This window comes from Metopolophium dirhodum, chromosome 4, assembly GCF_019925205.1.
Source record: "Metopolophium dirhodum isolate CAU chromosome 4, ASM1992520v1, whole genome shotgun sequence".
Taxonomy (NCBI): domain Eukaryota; kingdom Metazoa; phylum Arthropoda; class Insecta; order Hemiptera; family Aphididae; genus Metopolophium; species Metopolophium dirhodum.
In genome coordinates this window covers 17,774,497-17,794,225 of record NC_083563.1, presented here as the reverse complement: position 1 = coordinate 17,794,225, position 19,729 = coordinate 17,774,497, and the positions used below count along the sequence as shown (strand labels likewise).

Below are 19,729 nucleotides of genomic sequence, written 5' to 3'. Positions count from 1 at the left end.
GTATTTGCAGAACCTCTAAAGATATTAGCCCTTACTCTTTTGATAATGTAAACAAAATTCAAGTTACTAATTTTACATGAAAATTTATACATTTTATTACAAATACCTTAATATATAAAAATTTCACTATGATGGTTAATTTGAATCACAATTTACTCTGGTCACTTAACCCAAATCCATTAATATTTGCCATAAGATGATTTTATTTTTATTCTAGTACACGACTCTCATGCATTTTTCGTTTTCTGTAATTCAATATCATGGCAGCAATTTCCATTTGACCTGATCCTTCGGTTAAATAAGTATTTAAATGTTGCTGCGCTACTCGAGCATCATTAAATATCAACCTCTCAAGACAGTCAAGTCTATTAAAGCATGGCAGATTATCATCTATATTTTGTGCCCAATCCATTGTCTGTTTAAATCTGTCGATGAATGTCTACATAAAAGCAAGAATAAAAAACAAATAATATACCTATATATTTTAATACTGGAGGTGTTATAATAAATTATAAATTTGTATTCATTATTACTTGAATTAGTGTTCTTCGGACTTCATATGCTTCTCGATGTTCTAACTGAGATATAAATTTTCCAAATAAATAGAAATGCTTACACAATTTAAATAAATCAACTACGTTCGAATCGGCCGTTAAAACATCCCTAAAAGTAAAAATAAATATTTGAATATAGCTTAAACCAAAAAATAAAAATGTAATAATACCATATATTATTATACCTGTAAATTTCGTTATATGCCTTGGGCATATCAAATTGAATTGATTTTCCTGCTAAAAACACTTGAATCATCCACAAGGGAAGTTCAATTTTTGGATCTGATTCTTCGTCGTCTTTTTCAGGGTTAATCGAATCTAAAAAATCTAAAAAAATATATGAAAACATTTTATTTTACTACTCGCCGCATTTTCCAAACTATATTATATAATACTTATCTTAAATAATGTTTTTAATTTGAACTAAAACACATTATAGCATAAAAATATAATAAAAGAATATACTTTTAATTTTATTTGAATATGAAAAAAAAAATAGTAGGTAGACACTAGTTTGAATGAATCCAAAGAAAAAGACCAATGGAAAAAAGCCTTGGGGAACCAAACTGAATTATATATCTATACAATTATCTGGTACTAATTAAAAATTAAGGAGCTGGTCTAGAAACATATGTAGTTTACTGGTATACAGGGAAGGATAGGTCAGTCGAGCATTTGAGAAAATATCAAATGTCCGCCAACAATTTGGGCTGGTAGGAGAAAATAGCTTCTCAATGCAGCATCACAATTTGTATGACAGTTAAATATTAGTATACTGTCAACAAATGTGATAAGGTCATTATTATTTATTAATATTAAAATTTTGACAATATAGCATAACTACCCAACGGTATTAGGTACAAGAGAATACCATACATTACAATAATACAAATAAAATCTTACCAACACATTCAACTTTTTTAATAAATGAACATTGAATTTTTTCTTGAGCAGCCATTATGGCGTCGATTGAGAAGTAATGTGGTTTAATATTTCTGTACATACTTGCCTATAAAAATTATTTAAAAATTATAAACAATCTATATGATATAACGATATAAAAATGGTATTATGACAAAAAAATGCAACATACCTGCCAGCTGTATTATATTCAATATTTATACAAAAAAAAATGTATTATCGTCAGTTACTTAGCGTATAAATTAACAAAAATATTTCCGATTAGTGTTTTAAATGAAATGTAACATAATAAATCGACGTGTAATTCATTTTTAAATCACTAAACCGTTAGAGTAATATGGCGTTATTCCGATTTCCTGTTGCAGATTTTTTTACCACTATTTTTTACCACTTAGGATAAATATATAATCACCTATCGGAGATAGCTCACTGCTCACGTACATTTTGCACTTTCTGATAAAAATTAATGGTACAATACCAATACTGCATATTTAGTTGCCTGTGTATTACTTATAAGGGATTTGTAACTTGCAATAGATGTATATTATTCAAAATTAATAATCTTATATCTTATTTTAAATCTATACGACTATACACACATAAAAATATGAAAGAACTCAAACAACTTAATTCTGACCAACTGTCTGATTCGTCATCGCCTAGCCGGAACCACTGACTTCTATGAGTATAGAATTTGGTCAGTATTCAGTAGTTACCTTATACAAAAAAAGTATAAAACTATAGTTTTGTTTTATAATGAGAGACCCACTAAGAAAGGTTCCAAAATTCACATACTATTAGAGAGGTCCTCAAGTCTCAACAAGTATTTTGAGATTCACGGGGGAAATTTAAACTTTTTTTGTTTATGAATGGTTGCCATTGGTTACTTGGGTAGATAAGGCATGCACGTGCTTCAGGGTGTTAGGGGGTAACCTCCCCAATCCATGGACACTTTACAAATATAATATATGTATTTACTACTTACATATAAATATAATAATTTATTGAGAATAAATCTAGTTTAGCACCCACGTCAATTTTTTTTCGGAAACCTTATGTATTACAACGAGTTAAGAACAATGTTGCCGGAAATCATTAGTTTGGAACTTTTCTGTTTTACTGAACAACCTTTCTTTTCAATTGTATTTGTTTTAACGTACCTACAGGCTACGACCCACTTTATTTAGTAAAGCATGCTGAAAATGATGAGGAAGTCTGAATTTAGTGGTCAGACACTCAGACAACTCGGACTTATTTTAAAGTTATATCTAGGTAATTTAAATTTTTGATATTTTCATATAAACCTTGCGCTCACTTGGACAATTAAAACCGAAAACATTCCTCGACTTGTTATGTAAAACCACCATGGGTGGGTGTCAGAATTATTTTTGAATCATCATTTTTAAAACGTTGATTTACCTAGGTTTCAAAAAAAAAAAAAATTTTAATATACTTCAAAAGTAAGTCCTTAAATTGAAGAATTACATAAGTTTCGATATTTTATTCAAAATAGTGAGGAGTTATAAAGATAAATATATAATAGTTATTAGAACGTTCTTAAAATGTTTCTGGAACATTCTGAGAAGTAGTGAGAACACAATCATTTTCAAATTCTGTCTTGGAGTGTTATTGATTTTAGGGTAAAAATGAGTAAAAATACGATTTAACAAATTAATTAGTTTATGTATAATATTTGTTTTGCTTCTATCACTTCTATGAATGTTATTTCAGCACATCCTGTAGTTGATAATCACTAATCAGACACAACATATGTCAAGTATAATGTATTAGAAATTATTGTAAAATAAAATAGAGCAGTGATATTCACATTTGATTTTCAACAGAAGTTTATTTTCATAAAATATTTAAATGTTCATCATTTAGTTTAATGACACTGACACATAATAAATTATAAATTCCTGAATATAGATGCTTTAATTGATAAATTGCCCCTAATAATTATAGTAAATGCAACTTAATATAAATGGTATCAACCATGAACATTTAATATTATCAACCAATTTCTTATCAATTTGTGATACTGATATCAAAATTATTGATAAAAATAATTGGTATCTTGTTTACACATATATATATATATAATTATTATATATATCTGTGCTTGCCTATAATATTATTTATTATCTATTTATTACTTATCCATGATATAATAATTATCATAAATTAAATAATTAATAATTTGTAAATGCTTAATTGCTAAAGGCTAAACTGTATATTTTATTTTTACTATAGAGTCTTATACTATATAGTATTTAAAATGTTAAATATTTTACTGTCATATTATATTTATTTAGTATTTGCTATTTAGGAAGTTATTACTTAATTATACTGTTTATAGTTTTAACTTACTTTGAGGTACTTGTATTTAATATTATTTAAATACTTAGATGTCTTGTGGACTTGTTACAAAAGTATAAAGTTGTACAGACAAGAAATATAAATATCATTCATTGGGCATTAAATTAATATATTTATTTAATTAATTAGTTTACTACAAACAAGGACAATGACTTCAATATTACAAAAAGTGTTGGATATTCCCAGTGTACTTTCTCATTTATTAGAGGTTGATAATAAAGGTAGGTTTTGCGAGTAACTAATAGACATTTTTTCCATAATATGCACTTGTACTAGTGTACTTAACCTTTTACTAACCTATTTATGTTTGAAATAGATATTACCAATTGCAAAATTTTGGGACAGGAACAAAATGGAGAATTTATCCTCTGTTGGAACTTGAGAGGTCAAGGAGGATCTTGTACTGCAGTAGGATTGTTTTTTTACACCATCAAAAAAATACAAGTGAATATTTATTAGATTATATAACTGTAGTGGTGTACCAAGTACTGGTGTAACATTTTTTTGACCAAGCAATTTTTCTGAAATGCCTTTTTTGATATTTATCAATTATCATTTATTACATCTTCCTACCACAGGTTAACATTGTTTTATAATTTTAAGACAATTTTATAATATGCAAGATATAATAATACAAGTAGGTAGGTCTGCCCAAAAAACTTTATGTATAAAGCATTTAAAACCGATATATGACTGTCAACCAACCAATTCCCTGTAACACGCAATTTAACATTTTGAGATTCACCATGAAACAAAAATTTGCCATAACTTTTGCATAGAGTGTTGACCATTACACTGTATCAAAAAGACGTCACAAATTAAAATTAAACTTGAAAAACAGGTATTTTGGAAGTGTAATATAAAATTTTGAAAGAAAATAAGTTAATAAGTAATACCTAATCTTTCTATATATCTATGTGTATGTATCTGTATGTATGTCAAGGAATTTGTTTGTTCACATATGCTTTAGGCATCAAATTTTGTTTAGTAGACCTATTTATATTATTTTGTCCAGCAGATTACAAAATTGTCGTAAAATAATATAATGTGATCCAGTGGTGTTATCTCGTGGTAGTAGCAGTAACAGAATTGAGTTAACTGGAAAATTGTACAGGTAGTATTAATAACCAATAATCCCTAATTTTTGATCAGTTAAGATCATCCTAAATTCCTCTCTCCAACAAAAAATATCTAGGATACCCAGTAGATCTCAGTATACTACTGAATACCCAAATCAAATTTTTAAATACTTTGACGTGCATTCATCTCAGTATAATTAATAAGATATTTTATTGAGTAGTAAATAATACATAAAATAGTTCTATTGTAATAAATCAAGTAATGAAATCCCTGGAAAATTGAATACTTATCTACATGATAAAAGTGTTAAAAAAAAATCTTAATTATAAAACAAATAATGTATTTTGAACTTTTTAATTTTCAGGTTTTAATTAAGTTCAAACATTTGATAAATATTGTTCAAGCTTCAATCAATTATAAAAACTCAGTTCTTGGTAATATTATTTTATTGATAGATATTAATAAATTATATTTTAAAAATTTACTTTCAGGCTATGTTACCAAAGAACCATTTGAAGACTGTGTGGAATATTATCGTGTTTTTATTATCCACCTTGATTATCCTAATTTTGAGCCAGTTGATTTGAATGTTAACAACCGTCGCCAAACCATGATTCAATTTTTATACAGGAAACGTAAACAGCCAGACAATGATCGCTTTTTAGTTTTTATTCATGAAACATGTAAGTTTTTGATTTTTAATTATTTAATACTTATAATTTTACATGAGAAAACATTCAATCAAAAAAAATCTAAATCTAACAATTGAAAAAAAATTAATATTGCTTATATTTAGCTATAACACTTTATCAAGTGGAGGAAACTGATAACGTAAAGGTGAACAGTTTTCATAATAGCATGCTCAGCATTATTTTATAGTTTGTCTCTTATTTACCTTATAATTATTTAATTGAGTTTTATAATAATTTTTAGAACCATTTAAATATAAAAAAGCAAGAAAAGGTTGTGAATCAATTTTCATGGGCTCAGTGGGAGCCACAGCATCAATGTTTATTTTACATTCATTATTCTAATATGGCTAACAGTAATTCAGATGAAGCTAGTCTCTCTGCTTTACAATTTCATGATGAACCTCAACATGAAACTGTGGTATTTATTTAGTATATTTGGTGCAGTATTGTTGTTTTTAATAATAATTCTAATATTAAATAATATTCTAGTTAAATGTCCCATTAAACCTACCAAACAGAAAGAGAACAGCAGAAAATCTTTCAAATGGTTATTTTGATATTCCTGTACCATTGTGTGTTCATGACAGTATGTTAGATGTCCGTGTGTTGTCAGATGCACGAGGATTTGTTGCAGTTTGTCATTATTATTTATATCAAGTATGTACCTATATACTACGCACCACGAGAGAATGCAACAGCTCACCGACCATATTGTGTTCAGTCTGCCAAAAACCGGTCTAAAGTGCGCCACCGGCGATCACCAGAGTTAGCCGTGACATATTATATGGTGACTGGTGACCGCTGGGAGGAGGAAAAAGCAACTGCTCGAGTAAATCATTGGGATGTGCAAAGCAGTTGCATTTTCTCGTGGCGCGGAGTATAGTATTACATTTTTTAAAAACTATATTGTTATATAAGATTTTATTTTTATTTCTTACCAATATCCAATATTCATAAGATGTGTAGACGAATATTAAATGCGATTTCTATATTTTTTATATAATATTTCTAGCTTTTAAGTGATTAATTGTAAAAACCAAATTAAGTTATTTGCAAGAAACATTTTCAAAATCATAAACTTATTTTAATCTCATTATTTTTATAAGAAGAAGGAAAATAGTCTGTAGTTTTACTATTACTTCTTTTATAAAATTTTTCATAGTAGGGAACCTATACCAATTTACACAATAAATTATGATATGTAAACCACTTAGGTTGAAAATTAATATTCTTAATTTTAGGGAGTTAGTGCTCCGTTGGCCAATGATCATTTGAGAACAGTGTATTTGGCTTTTTCTGTTACTCTTCTGCACCATGGCAGTGTAGTTCATTGCAATATAGCTGGTGTACCTATGGTTCGTGCATACGAGTCTCGTCCAATATTCACTATGCAAGGAGGTAGTTTAAAATTTTTAACTTCAGAGTGTATTCAAAGTTATATCTTGTTATTGTGCTAATTTATTGAGAGTCAATTAGTTACACAAAATATTGTAAATAAAGTTTTCAGCAATTGCATGAAAATATTTAAATCTGCTAGGGCTGTTTGATTTTCATAATACATACTCTATTGTCAAAAGTATTAAATAATCGAAAATTTTGATTAATCGAAGATTTTTATCAAGAAGTGTTAGAGTGCTTGAAAATAGTTAAGGTCCTATCAAAGCGGCTACTGTCTTATGTCATAACTAAGTATCCTTAGTGACACAAATTGTAAGATCTAAAGTGGTGCCAAAAACTGAAATTGTAATATAGTGTAGATAGGTTAACAATTTTTGTGGAAGCGCCCTAATTTTGTAGTTATGCACTTATGCCCCTGTTATAAGAAATGCATTTAAAGACTAAAACTCACAGCACTTGTGTTAAAATAAAAATAAATACTTATCTATTTATTATATATCACTAGCTGATCCCGTGCACTCCGTTGCCCGTTCAATGTATCAACTCCATATGACTCAAACTTTGTTCAATTCGTTATTTAATATTCGGTGTTTGGTGTTCAAAATTTATCTTAACTTTTCCGTTGCCCGGAATAAAAATTCTGATTTGCAGCAATACATTATCAGGTAGGCAATCTACCTGCGGTAGATCTCGAATCCCGTGCTGTTTGTATGTAAGTGTTTGATTTAACTCTAAAGTATCAAAGTTATACCAAGTTTGTCGTTTTTACTTAATTTCACCTACGGTAGATTAATATAATCAATTTATACAAGATCCTATCCTAACCTAACCGTACTAAAATCCGATGAATAAAAAAAACAAATTTAACCCTTTGTAAATTAACCTATCTTCTTCCCAGAGGTCTAATATACCCACAAACATTAATTTATATATATAAAAATCTCGTGTGATATATATATATATATCTAACTATTTAAAATTTCATCAAGATCGGTCCAGTAGTTTCGGAGTTCATCCTGGACAAACATTGTGACACGAGATTTTTATATATATAAGATAATAGTTAGTTATAGACATATAGTTGGAAAGTTATTTTATAATCAATGCTAATACTAATTAATTACATTTTCAACAAATTGTCTTATATTATAATATGTTATGTTTATAGATTATACAATTCAACAAACAAGAGACAGTATAGAAAAAGAAACTTCTTTTCTTTTTAGTACATATTAGAGATAACTTTCTATACTATAGTTTTTCGATTAATTAATACATTTTACAATGTACAGTCTTATTTTGATTAATCGATGCTACAGTTGATTAATCAAAACAATCAAACAGCCCTAATTCTGCATCCTAAATATTTTGCATGGTGTGATAAGTATAATTTATTAGTGATGATAAAAATATTATTTTCCATATATACAATTTGTTTTGTTTGGTTTAGTTGAGTTTGATTGTTTAAATAATATTTTTAAATATTTATTATTAAATATTATTTATTAAATATTAAATATTATTATAATAAAATATTATTTAATATTTTTAATGATGATTTTATGCTATTAAAAACTGAAATATTTGGTATTTCTTCAATAAATAAAAATTGAAAACAGACCTTTAAGTTCTACCTAAACTTGATATACGATCAAAAGATGACTGGGTTACTTGATTCTTTTGAAGCACTATCTCTATGACTCTATGTCTCTATGTAATAAAGTGTCTATGAAATTTTATTTTTTTTTTTAAATACTGTTAAAAAGTTAAAGACGATAGTACAAAAAAAGGTAAAATAGTTTTTAATTTGTAGATACCATATTAAGCTATTAAAAAAGTTACAGTAGATTAAATATTTACTGTGCATATTATCAAATTAATTTGTTTTTATCGTTTTAACTTATTTTGGGGTTAAACCGATTTTATAATAAATATAATTAAACTATAAATTTGTATTATGTTGTTAAATAAATAAATAGTTTTTTCTTTTATTATAGATCAACATTTATTGGTTCACTTTCCTAACATGTGTACATTACTTCTGGATGTTGGCCCTGATCATGAACCAAATTGCCATATTGTCATACCGTGTGCAGACGAAAACAGAAGTTGGAAGAGTACAATTGCCACAACAATTGGGTCTGCGGGTACAGTGGTAGATTTATCTACAATGGCTGTATTTGAAACAAAAATCACTAAACGCCACTTAATTGAAGCGTTTAAACAACCAGATGCTGTACTTGCCAATCAACAAGCCATATTGCACTATTTTATTGTACATAGGCGAGACATGGATGTTGTTAACCAAGTAATGTTATTTATGTTTAACTCTAAAACTGAAGTCATAATAATTATCAACTATTTAAAATTTACGTAGCTTTTAAATTCGGTTGTGGACAATGGTTTAAATATTAACTGTTCAAAGTTGCTGCAAGAAATATTAGTGGGAAGTGCTTTTGCCCAAGTCAAGCGAAATTTACTGTCTGACGCTGTAAGCCTAGCTAGATATTTACCTATTACAATATCTAAACACAATATACCACTAGAAATTAAGGTAATTACATCTTTAAATACAATTGTTTACATTGATAGTTATTTTCTAAATGATACTTTTTCTTCAAGAGTGATTCAATGTGATTGTGTGTTTGCAATATTTTATGCATTTATTGTATTCATTAAGTTTATTTTTATCTATTTATCTGTTACTTTTCTTTTCTCTAGAATTCAAAAGAATATTATTAATATGTATTTATAATATAGGTGAATGGATACACACTTGCTCTTTCTCAAGAAATGTTAGAAAACCCTAGGGTCATGTTGTTGTCTCCTCGACAGAGATTGATACCATTTCGCGATGACTTGTGGACAAGATTATGGGAGCTCTTACCTGGTGGATCTATTGTAGAAGATAATGCTACTTCGAGACTAGAGATTCCTCGTTTTTCAAACACAACTGTTGCAGTCAAACTTAATATATCATTAGTGTGTTATCAGGTAATATAAAATGTGGTTAAATGTACTAAAGTAATTAAAAAAACGATCATTAACTTTTATTATGTATATTTTTCAGCCCGAAGTTCTTTCTCGATGTAGCACACCTCTGTCACCTGGAGGATCAATGCTTGCTAACAGCATTGCCAACATTGCAATATCAGATCTATCACACTCGTTTCAATCATCATCGGTGCAATTACCGTTTGTGGAAACCGACACTTCAGCAGCCAGTAAACAAGAACATGTCATCTCTGTTGTGAGCTAAACTAAACTATAGCAAATAATAATTTATTTTTAGTATAATATAACTTGATTTTGTGTTCTTACAGAACCTCCGGGAACTGAGCATGCATCTACTGAAACAAAGTTCCATGCGTTCTAACAAACTTCGTAGCCGGTCCATGTCTGAACCTAATGCCATGCATGTGCATGCTGTGGCCACCAAATATGCATCATCTCAGTTAGAGATCTCAAGGTCACTGTGTGCTCATCTAACTTTGGCCGCTGGTGTAGATGCAAGATTACATAAGCAAATCGGTTTCCAACTCATGTACGCTAATACCCTGGTTGAAATATGTATATATTTTTTAAAGTTTATTTCAACCATGGCTAATACTAGTAGTAAATAATAGATACATAATTATTACTCTGGCGAGGAGTTATTTAAATTTTTTTTATACTAAAGAATGATCATGTGACAATAAAAACTTCTGTTTTTCAATCGCCTTCCCCCCCCCCCCCCCTTTCACTTTTAATGATTTAGCAGATATTTTTTCAGAATATTGATGTATCTAATTTGAGCGAGTAGTTTGTGTACTAAGGATTATAATTTATATGTTTATGGTAATGGATTAAGTAGCTATGGGAGACTTAGATGATTTGAAAATGTTAATAATTAGTTATTAATATTGATCTATAAATAAAAATAATTTGTAAAAATAGTCCAAGTATAATAAGAACTACATAATATAATATTACATATATTTTATATTTTTGTAAAACCAATTTTAAGGATTATTATCCTTAGTATAAACATTTTAAAAACTCAGAAACTTCAAACTACTCATATAATATCAGAAATTTGAAAATATGGTTTTATGTACTTAAAAATGCTAAAAATCAAAATTTGATTAAATGTTAAGGAGAAAGATGGGGGTTGAGCATGAAATTGCCCTGTATAAATCCGTTTCATATTTTGTAAATATAAACAAAATACTATTTTTACATTATATACAAAATAATTATTGTATTATATATATATTTTTTTGGCTTTTCAGTGACAACATTGAAGATGAACAACGCCGATCTCTGTTGATGGTGTTACAGAGACTCATACATGCTGCAGACACATTGGCTTTCCCATTGCCTCAAGGTTTCCCATCATTCATCACATACCTTGGGTATAAAGTCATGTCAGCCACAATGTTTGGTCAATATGTTCGATGCAACACATTTTTGCTGAATGTGGACGTTATGAAAAAAATACTAGCTGGTGAGTAAACATTTGATTATGATAATTATTTAACACATAAATTATGCATATTATTTAATTTTTAAGCTGCAAAAGTTGCAATAAAAACGCTTAAAAATACAATAATAGCAAAAATAAATACTTTTAAACAAAGATAATAATTATTTAAAAATAAATTATATTAAAAATTATTATTATATCTGATGAACAGTTGATACTGGTTAATTTCAAGTTGATTATATTACTAATTTACCTATTATATATTTTTAACAGATATAGTAGACAATAAAGAGGGAGTGTTGAAAAAATTAGATCTCTTACAGAGTTTACCACACTCAAGAGCTAAACGATTAATGAATCAATGGTCTCATCCTATGTCTGTCATGTTGAGAGCAAGAGAACATGCCGCCGAGATTTTAGGTGGTATGTCTATCAGGACATCCAATTACCGTCGCAATGTTAAATACCGATCAAATTCTGGTCAGTTTAGCCTTATGGTCAAGCACTCAAGCTCCATATTATCGGCAGTCATAACACATTAATATTGTTTTAATTTTTTGTACCTAGGTGTAACTTCAGCATTTCCGTCGCAACATCGTATGTCACCACTAGAAACATTTCTAGAACTCCTCACAGCTAAAGGCAAGTATAGCTTTTAAAGATTTTCCGAGTTATAGTAGTATTTTATTATTATTTCTTTTTTTTTAAGTTTAGTGAAAAAAATAACTATAGATAGTAGAAAATATTTACTACTTACACTCTTAGGGCCAGTTATATCATCTCTGATTAAAGTAAACCGAAGTTTAATTGGCCGAATTTGGCTGGTTATATAATCTGTTATCAGCTGATTAAGCGTAATCGAAGTGAAACCGTAGACGGTACAACTGGTCCTTAACAATATGATAGAATCCCTACATTTTTTTTTCATGTCATGTATTTTGTTGATATTACTTCCTTATGTATTGCCTATATTTACAGTTTGTCTATTATTTTCTATTCAACCGACATTAACAAATTAATATTATTTTAATTGTGATCCCATTGTATGCATATAATAAATTATTATTAATAACATTTAACTAATATTATTTAATTTTAATTGTATAATGTTTATACTTTATGTATTTATATTTTGTTTTTAGCTATGTTGGCTGACATTGATTACAACCTTCTCGTTGACGCTACTGTGGCATCCACAAAAGAAAATATGTTCAACTAAGAATTAAATTACATATATTTTATTTAAAAGTTGCACATAAGAATAGTCTTTTATAATCTTTGTGTATAAATTAAATTTACTATTTATATATATTTATATTGTATAGAAATACAATCTAATAATTAAATTTAACATAGAAAAAAAAAGATCATATAAATAGTACCATAATAGGAATTAAATTACATGATACCAGTCGAGTTAAATAATTGTGTATTAAAACATCGTAAATAAATTATAATAACAAAGTCGATTAAAATAAAAGTGTTTGTGTTTATAAAGTGTAAGATTTATAAGCCGAAGCCCAACCAGTCGTAGTAGTCCATTGAGGGAGCTGACTAAATAGTTTTTTCAATTCAGGTGTATATTGATGTGCTCCATGCATTCGATGCCCAGATAATCCAACTTCAATTTGAGGCCCCACATGAGTTTTTGGAACCTACATAAAAATCAATATTAGTTGTGCAATCGATCTCACCGAAGCAATTATAATTTATTTTTTTTATAATAAATTACCTCAATATCGATCCAAAAGTCCCATGGAATAATATCGTTAGCACATGAATAATACACAAAATAAGTAGGACGGCCATTCCATAGTGGTCCTTTGAGAGGTTCACCACTACTGAAACTCCAATCTTTCAGCTTGATACCATCGTATAAAGATAACGTAAAAGTTATATGATCAGGACCTGTACATCAGGAAAACATTATTTTTATTTAATATTATATTAAATATTCTATAAAATTAAAATTAATTAATACATACCAATGGCAGAGAACGAGAGCCTCTGGACATTATTTAGTCTGTAATCCCTATATGTTAAATTAAGACTCAATGGTATTTCAACATCTAATGGTTTTGTATCAATCCAATGAGTTTTCCTAAAGCATTCAACAGTTTAAATTATTTATACATGCAAAATTTACAAACAGTTAACAAACCATATAAATGTTATAACTGGTATAAAGTATGGTAGTCCACAGTACAATTCTTTGTTACATTCATCCTGGGTTATTTGACGGGCATTCATCAATTCAGGTGCATGCCTGACAACTGAGTGTGGACTATTCACATCCAGATTTACAATCCACAATCCATTTTGATGATCCCTCAATGAACCGTTGTAGTTGTAAAAACTGCGTTCGACATGCTGAAAATAATAATATATCAAATTGCATTTACCATAGTAATTAGTAACCAATTAAATAAATTAAAAAAATTACTGCTATCATAAATCGTTGAGGTGCCAAATTATCAGGATCGCCAGAATACGGAAATCCGAGTGGTGTAAATACTAAAACTAGAAATGAAACTAATAACACAACTGCTAACGAACTAAACACAGTGTATGCTTTTTGAAGTAGTAACACCAACGGATTCTGAACAAAAAGATAAATATGTATCTAGAGTTATCACTTGTGCTTTGAGCTTTCCATAACATAACTTACATAAAAACTGAATACAAGAGTGAACATAGCTGATGTTATGAGTGACATGACTGATTCAGCATGATTTCCAGATCCTGATCGACCCATGATGGGGACAACCAGGAGAAGAGCCGCTTGTATCATGTAAGCAGATAACATGAATGGTACAAGCATACAGCCCCAATGTAACCACAATACTTTATAGCCTAATTATTAAAAAAATCATTTTTAATTTCTGAAAAATATTTGCAATTAAAAACCACGTTACCGTAATTATTTTTCAGTATGGTGTTGTGTAATACAATACTGATTGTGTTGCAAGTAACAAAGAGGGCAACTGCAAATCCTGATCTAATACGCAGTAACACACATAACATAAGAATCATAATGTACAGCAATTGATTGCCGTCACGAGAAATGCAGTACATTAAGGACTGCGGGTAATGGGTTCCTTTTTTACCCTGTGAACATAACCAATCAGTGACTTAAAGTATTTAATCAAATATTTTTTTCAATATTCTTACCCATAGGAATTTTCTACCAAATAAAACCAACAGAACCATTGGAACTAAAATAGTTGGAGTAATATATAAAAATAACAGCCATGCTGGTTGAGCGAACCAACTCAAACAGCGGTCAAGCATCACAACAGTCAGTGACAATACGGCTATCGTGACTAGAGTAGCTAACCATATTAACACAATTAAGCTTGAGCACTTAAAACACGATTTAAAATAATCTTTAACATTAAAACCTAAACAAAAAAAAGATTCATATTAAACAAAATATATGTGACTACATCCAACATATTTTAAATATTAAAGGTATTTAAAGTTTTTACCTGTAACATGAGTATGACTAGCATTGTACAAAATTACTAATAGAGAAATAATAATAACACTAATATTGATTATATCAGATAGCACTTCACTCCAATGAACAATAAATATACCCAAAAAATCAAAAAAAACCTAAAAATAATTAAGAAATTAATATAAATATTTATAAAAATCAATAAATAATAAATTGTTTACTAAATTTCCTGTGCTGTACTTTTCAACATCTGATATTTGTACAGAGTTCACTAGTTTCAAAATTAAAGGTAACATATTATCTCCAGTCCTTTGAAATGTACCAAGAGGAATTTTATCTACTGTGTCTGACTTAGTATGGTAAACATATCCATTAGCTGACCAAGCAAAATCGAGACCTTAAAAAAAAAAAAAAAACTAAAAGTAAAAATATTATTGTTCAATAATTAAGCCATCATACCAGAAACACGACCAAAGTCACGAAATATTCTATAATCAGTATCGCCTGGTATGATGCCGCTTTGAAATATTTCTTGAGCCATAGAAGAGGCCAAAGGATAGGGCACAGCATCCGAATAGGCCTAAAATTAAAAAACCGTACTTAATTCAATAAATTTAACCGATCTTGAATTTCAAGTTATACTTCTAAAAGCCATGGATGATTAGGGCCAACTTGAAACAGTATTTCTTTACCACCGGCACCACAAGCTTCCATATTGATGAATGCACGTATACTAGAAGCCCATTGATGTTGAGTAATGAATCCGTGCGATGCCTGCATCATATTTTCTTCGGCCCCATTGAAAAGAAATATTATGTTATTTTTTAAAGGAATTTTAAGACGTGATATTACACGTAATAATTCTAACATAATGGCACAACTAGCACCATCATCGCTTGCCCCTATAAAATAAAATTATTTATAAAAATTAAAAAATTAAAAAATGTATTTTATATTACCAGGGCTGTCCACGACTGAGTCAAAATGGCAATTAATCAGTAAACTGTGACGAGAAGTTTGAATGGGACCAATTTTAACAACAATGTTTTGTACATTTCTATATACATTAGTCATGCCATCGAGAAATTGCAATGAAAATGCTCCACTAACCCTTTGTAGATCCCATTCAACTTTGTGTGCAGAATCAGCTTGTTTAATAATTGTCTTAATTTCATCTAATAATAACTGCACTGCTAAAATTTCATTTTCTTTGCTTCCTACGGGCCTAGGTCCCATTGATGTTAATTTAACTAAATGATTTTTGGCCCTTTCAGCAACAAATCGGTCTGGATGATTGTGTTCATTAGATATTGTCACAGGTTCAGGTAAACTTTTTTCTAGTATAGCTAAAACTGTATAAACAACAACCGATATAACAATACATAATAAAAAATGATGTGGTCCTGCAGGTGATCGTATTCCTTTAGAGTTGTTCTCATATTTGAATGCTGTATCTTTCACATGTTTTGGTAAAATATCATACTGTTTTGACGATTTTGTTCGGAAACGTAATTTTGAATTAAAATTAGAAAATGGTTCATTCTAAACAAAAAATCCAATAAATTATTAACGTTATATATTATACTCCAATTTTAACAATGAAAAAACGCTTCATTACATTGGCACGAATCATGATTAGAAAATCCTTTGTTACTCAGTAATCTTTGGCTCCATTAATTCAATAAATCCCAGAATGCAAGGATTGCTTATACAGATTTGATGAGCTAAATGTTTTTGAATATTGAGAGGAAGTGTTCCTTGGTAACCATCCTGATATAAATTAAATATAAAACAGAATTCAACAATGTTATAATATTATAAGTTAATAATGTATTACTTAAATAGAATTTATTTGCATGCTTGATTAAGTCTTAAAGTCCCTAAACATTTTAAGGAATCAACATTGCTTGTTTATAAAAAACTTTTTATACTCATGAGATTTCAATGCATTAATATAAAATACTTCATTAAAATAACCAACAATAAACCAAAGAAATAATTTATTTTAAAAACAGTCCCATAATAATATAATGATGAATTACAATTTTTTTTTATAGCTTTAGTACAAATAAAACAAGATAAATACCTAATAAATACTTATTTTAATAAAGTGCTTTGTTCGACAAATACAAAGAGTAAAAAATATACAATGAATATAATCAAGAATGAAACAATGAAGATGAAAAATTGTAATTAATCAGTGAAACGTAAAATTCAATATTTAAAGATCTTAATTATATTAAGTATTAATGTATATAATATATTATTAATCGACGCTTACCCGAGTAATAGTTAAATAAATTATTTTTTTTATAGGAATCGTTTCACCGCACGTAAGTCAGTCTTAGAGATTTCTATACTGACAGCTGACGACGTCTGCTGATTATATCTGATAAATGATTGAAATTCGAAAATTGCCTATTAGCATTTGCTTTGTGACTTATGCATTAGTTATGTAAAGGATTCCGTAATATTAAACAAATAACAATGCGTTATCGTCGCAACTACAACCGTGCTATCAATTCAAAATAATAATAATATCATAGTATCTTATCAACCAACGCACAACAATAATAATTACTCCATGAAGACTAGAACAATAATATTCATATATTCATAATAATTTATAGGTAGGCTTCACGAATTACAATAACGATTGTGCTATGATCAGCAGAAAAACGATTCCAAATATATACTCAATACAATAAACTCCAAGTTCCAAAGTGTATATTCTAGATAAGTACTTATAAGACATAAGTAATATTATATTAAGTGAGTAGTGACTAGTGAGTACAACACTGGCTTGAGACAATATCGTGCAAATGTAAAATAATGCGTACGTGATTTTGCTTCGATTGTACCGTTGATTATTAATACTTTATAATCAAATATCAATGACCGTACCTAATTATTAAGAGTAAAGGCCAAATCCGGTTACGAGTTTACACTTAACGACACAGCGATTAGCAATAGGCATTGCACACAGTCAACACTGAACACACACTTATAAATAAACTATAGCAACAATTTAATATTGTCGTAGAAGTCGTTTGAAGTATAATAGGTACACGTACACCTACCTAACTAACCATAATTATCTATACAAATAAAAAAGTATTGTATCATTCTAACGAAGTAAATTACCGCCGGTAATGTAAATGCAATAATAATAATTATTATCAGTGCAGTTAAATGTTTTATTTGATTTAATTTTAGAGCAAAAATTAGAATAGGTAGGTCGTAGGTACCTGCCTTACAATATCAGCTGAACACTTCAAATGTCAAAACGATAATAACGATCAAAAATCAAAATCCACTAACAAACAATAACACAATACATTTTGATTTTAGACTTATGAATTCAGCCATCACTACAGTTAATCTATTCCGTGTCACTGCTATGGTACGTACTATACCCTCGACTACCTGTATACCTATAGTAAGTATAATACTATAATAGCGTATAGTTGTGCAGAATGGTTGCCGGACATAATGGACAATAATATTATTAAAATATTATAATTTTACACGTTTTACAACCGATCATAATCTTTGTGTTGACATTGAAAGAACCTGCTGCACTGCTGTCCAAACATGCGTATTTATAGGATTTTACCAATTCGACCTTCTTGTGGTAGAGAAGGGGGGGGGGGTAAACAGTAAAATTAAAAACCGCAGAAATCGTTCTGCTGTGTTGTAGGTTTTGACGAGTGTACCTCTCGTCATTGAGTCTGAGTAAGTCACTGTAATGAATGTTTCAAATTTAGATAAACCATTATTGCGGCATTGCTTAATACCTAAACTGTCCTTAGCGAAGACTGTGACTCATTCTCCATTTATTTCTATGGATAATTTGGAATTTTTTTTTTAATTGTTAGCAATAACAGGCCCGTATTTATGGGGTGGACATATTTTGGTGGGAAATTCCTCAGATGAAATTTGGAGGGCGGTAAATTTGTATACGTTTTTTGTATGTTTAAATATAATATAACGTAATAACAGTTTTTTTTTTAAATTATTGAATTGTCAATCTGTAGAGGGGAATTTAAAAATGATGTATCATACATTTATACCTATATATCATTGTTATTTACGTGGCAGGAAAGTAAAAAAAATGAATACATTTTGAATAATACCATTATATTATTATTATATACCTATTTAGACTAACTTAATTAGGTTCCTATATAATAAACACCTATATTAAAACATACATGCAGTAACAGATGCAGATATCCTAAAGTAGGTAGGTACCAAAATATGCCATAAAAAAATTGTAGATTGTACTATTTTTGTCATAATATTATGAAAACCATTCTTTTTTTTTTTTAAAACATGTTAACATTTTTTGTTTACCTTGATGCCATTAATAGTATTTAGTACTCGTTAGCTCCCAGTCTTGACGCCTTATTTTTTATAATTTAATACAATTCGATGCTTTTAAAAATCTATATTTTTAGTATATGAAAGGCGTCATGATAGATTTTTTGAAATTGTCCTAGAATTTATTTTGACGTCCTGTATAACCCATAGGCTGTTCAAGTTATCAGTTTGTCTGCTCATATTTTCTAAAATCTTGAACATTAATTAACAGTTTAATTATTTTTTGACTAACCAAATTCGTTAGGAAAATTGATTGTTTTTAATTTTGATTTAAGTATTAAAATATTCAATTTAGTCATTATATTATTTAATTATTATATACCTACCTACGGTTTATATAAAATACTAATAAGTTTTTATTTATATGACTACAGGAATGACTAATGAGTATAATATT

The 19,729-nt window shown here is 28.7% G+C and overlaps 3 protein-coding genes across 7 annotated transcripts; 1 reads left to right on the top strand and 2 right to left on the bottom strand.

The window, feature by feature from the left end:
* Positions 1-70: 70 nt before the first annotated feature.
* On the bottom strand, positions 71-1,886 carry LOC132943111 (DNA replication complex GINS protein PSF3). Its single transcript, XM_061011926.1, has 5 exons — positions 1,648-1,886; positions 1,458-1,563; positions 740-881; positions 534-663; positions 71-439 (listed from the first exon to the last, which is right to left on the bottom strand). The coding sequence occupies exons 2-5, from the start codon at positions 1,555-1,557 to the stop codon at positions 209-211; spliced, it is 603 nt and encodes a 200-aa protein (XP_060867909.1). The 5' UTR covers positions 1,558-1,563; positions 1,648-1,886; the 3' UTR covers positions 71-208.
* Positions 1,887-3,627: 1,741 nt separating this feature from the next.
* On the top strand, positions 3,628-12,770 carry LOC132942864 (protein pigeon). 2 transcript variants are annotated; one of them, XM_061011538.1, is made up of 18 exons: positions 3,628-3,851; positions 3,984-4,075; positions 4,171-4,298; positions 5,299-5,368; positions 5,426-5,617; positions 5,731-5,771; positions 5,868-6,044; positions 6,116-6,283; positions 6,868-7,024; positions 9,022-9,332; positions 9,402-9,578; positions 9,785-10,018; positions 10,095-10,274; positions 10,348-10,568; positions 11,296-11,510; positions 11,763-11,969; positions 12,057-12,131; positions 12,632-12,770. In XM_061011538.1, the coding sequence occupies exons 2-18, from the start codon at positions 4,003-4,005 to the stop codon at positions 12,706-12,708; spliced, it is 2,703 nt and encodes a 900-aa protein (XP_060867521.1). In that variant the 5' UTR covers positions 3,628-3,851; positions 3,984-4,002; the 3' UTR covers positions 12,709-12,770. The 2 variants fall into 2 exon arrangements, with proteins under 2 accessions (XP_060867521.1, XP_060867522.1); XM_061011539.1 differs by lacking the exons at positions 3,628-3,851; positions 3,984-4,075; positions 4,171-4,298; positions 5,299-5,368; positions 5,731-5,771 and having other exon boundaries at positions 5,479-5,617.
* Positions 12,706-17,956, bottom strand: LOC132942863 (endoplasmic reticulum metallopeptidase 1-like). 4 transcript variants are annotated; one of them, XM_061011534.1, is made up of 15 exons: positions 17,854-17,956; positions 16,568-16,719; positions 15,909-16,491; positions 15,592-15,851; positions 15,409-15,529; positions 15,171-15,346; positions 14,978-15,107; positions 14,661-14,890; positions 14,405-14,597; positions 14,158-14,342; positions 13,933-14,088; positions 13,651-13,859; positions 13,475-13,590; positions 13,222-13,397; positions 12,706-13,144 (listed from the first exon to the last, which is right to left on the bottom strand). In XM_061011534.1, the coding sequence occupies exons 2-15, from the start codon at positions 16,580-16,582 to the stop codon at positions 12,980-12,982; spliced, it is 2,715 nt and encodes a 904-aa protein (XP_060867517.1). In that variant the 5' UTR covers positions 16,583-16,719; positions 17,854-17,956; the 3' UTR covers positions 12,706-12,979. The 4 variants fall into 4 exon arrangements, with proteins under 4 accessions (XP_060867517.1, XP_060867518.1, XP_060867516.1 ...); XM_061011535.1 differs by lacking the exon at positions 17,854-17,956 and adding an exon at positions 17,790-17,812; XM_061011533.1 differs by lacking the exon at positions 17,854-17,956 and adding an exon at positions 17,231-17,719.
* Between the last annotated feature and the right edge of the window lie 1,773 nt (positions 17,957-19,729).

Bases quoted from the DNA above. Each gene is read 5' to 3' on its own strand.
- LOC132943111 (XM_061011926.1), bottom strand. From the start codon at position 1,557: ATGTACAGAAATATTAAACCACATTACTTCTCAATCGACGCCATAATG. The intron at 882-1,457 runs GTAAGATTTTAT...ATATTTTTTTAG, and splicing joins TAAAAAAGTTGAATGTGTTG to ATTTTTTAGATTCGATTAAC. The intron at 440-533 runs GTAATAATGAAT...GCTTTTATGTAG, and splicing joins TCCGAAGAACACTAATTCAA to ACATTCATCGACAGATTTAA.
- LOC132942864 (XM_061011538.1), top strand. From the start codon at position 4,003: ATGACTTCAATATTACAAAAAGTGTTGGATATTCCCAGTGTACTTTCT. The intron at 4,076-4,170 runs GTAGGTTTTGCG...TGTTTGAAATAG, and splicing joins ATTAGAGGTTGATAATAAAG to ATATTACCAATTGCAAAATT. The intron at 12,132-12,631 runs GCAAGTATAGCT...TTTTGTTTTTAG, and splicing joins AGAACTCCTCACAGCTAAAG to CTATGTTGGCTGACATTGAT.
- LOC132942863 (XM_061011534.1), bottom strand. The intron at 15,852-15,908 runs GTAATATAAAAT...TTTATTTTATAG, and splicing joins CTCAGTCGTGGACAGCCCTG to GGGCAAGCGATGATGGTGCT. The intron at 14,089-14,157 runs GTAAGTTATGTT...CTTTTTGTTCAG, and splicing joins CTCTTGTATTCAGTTTTTAT to AATCCGTTGGTGTTACTACT.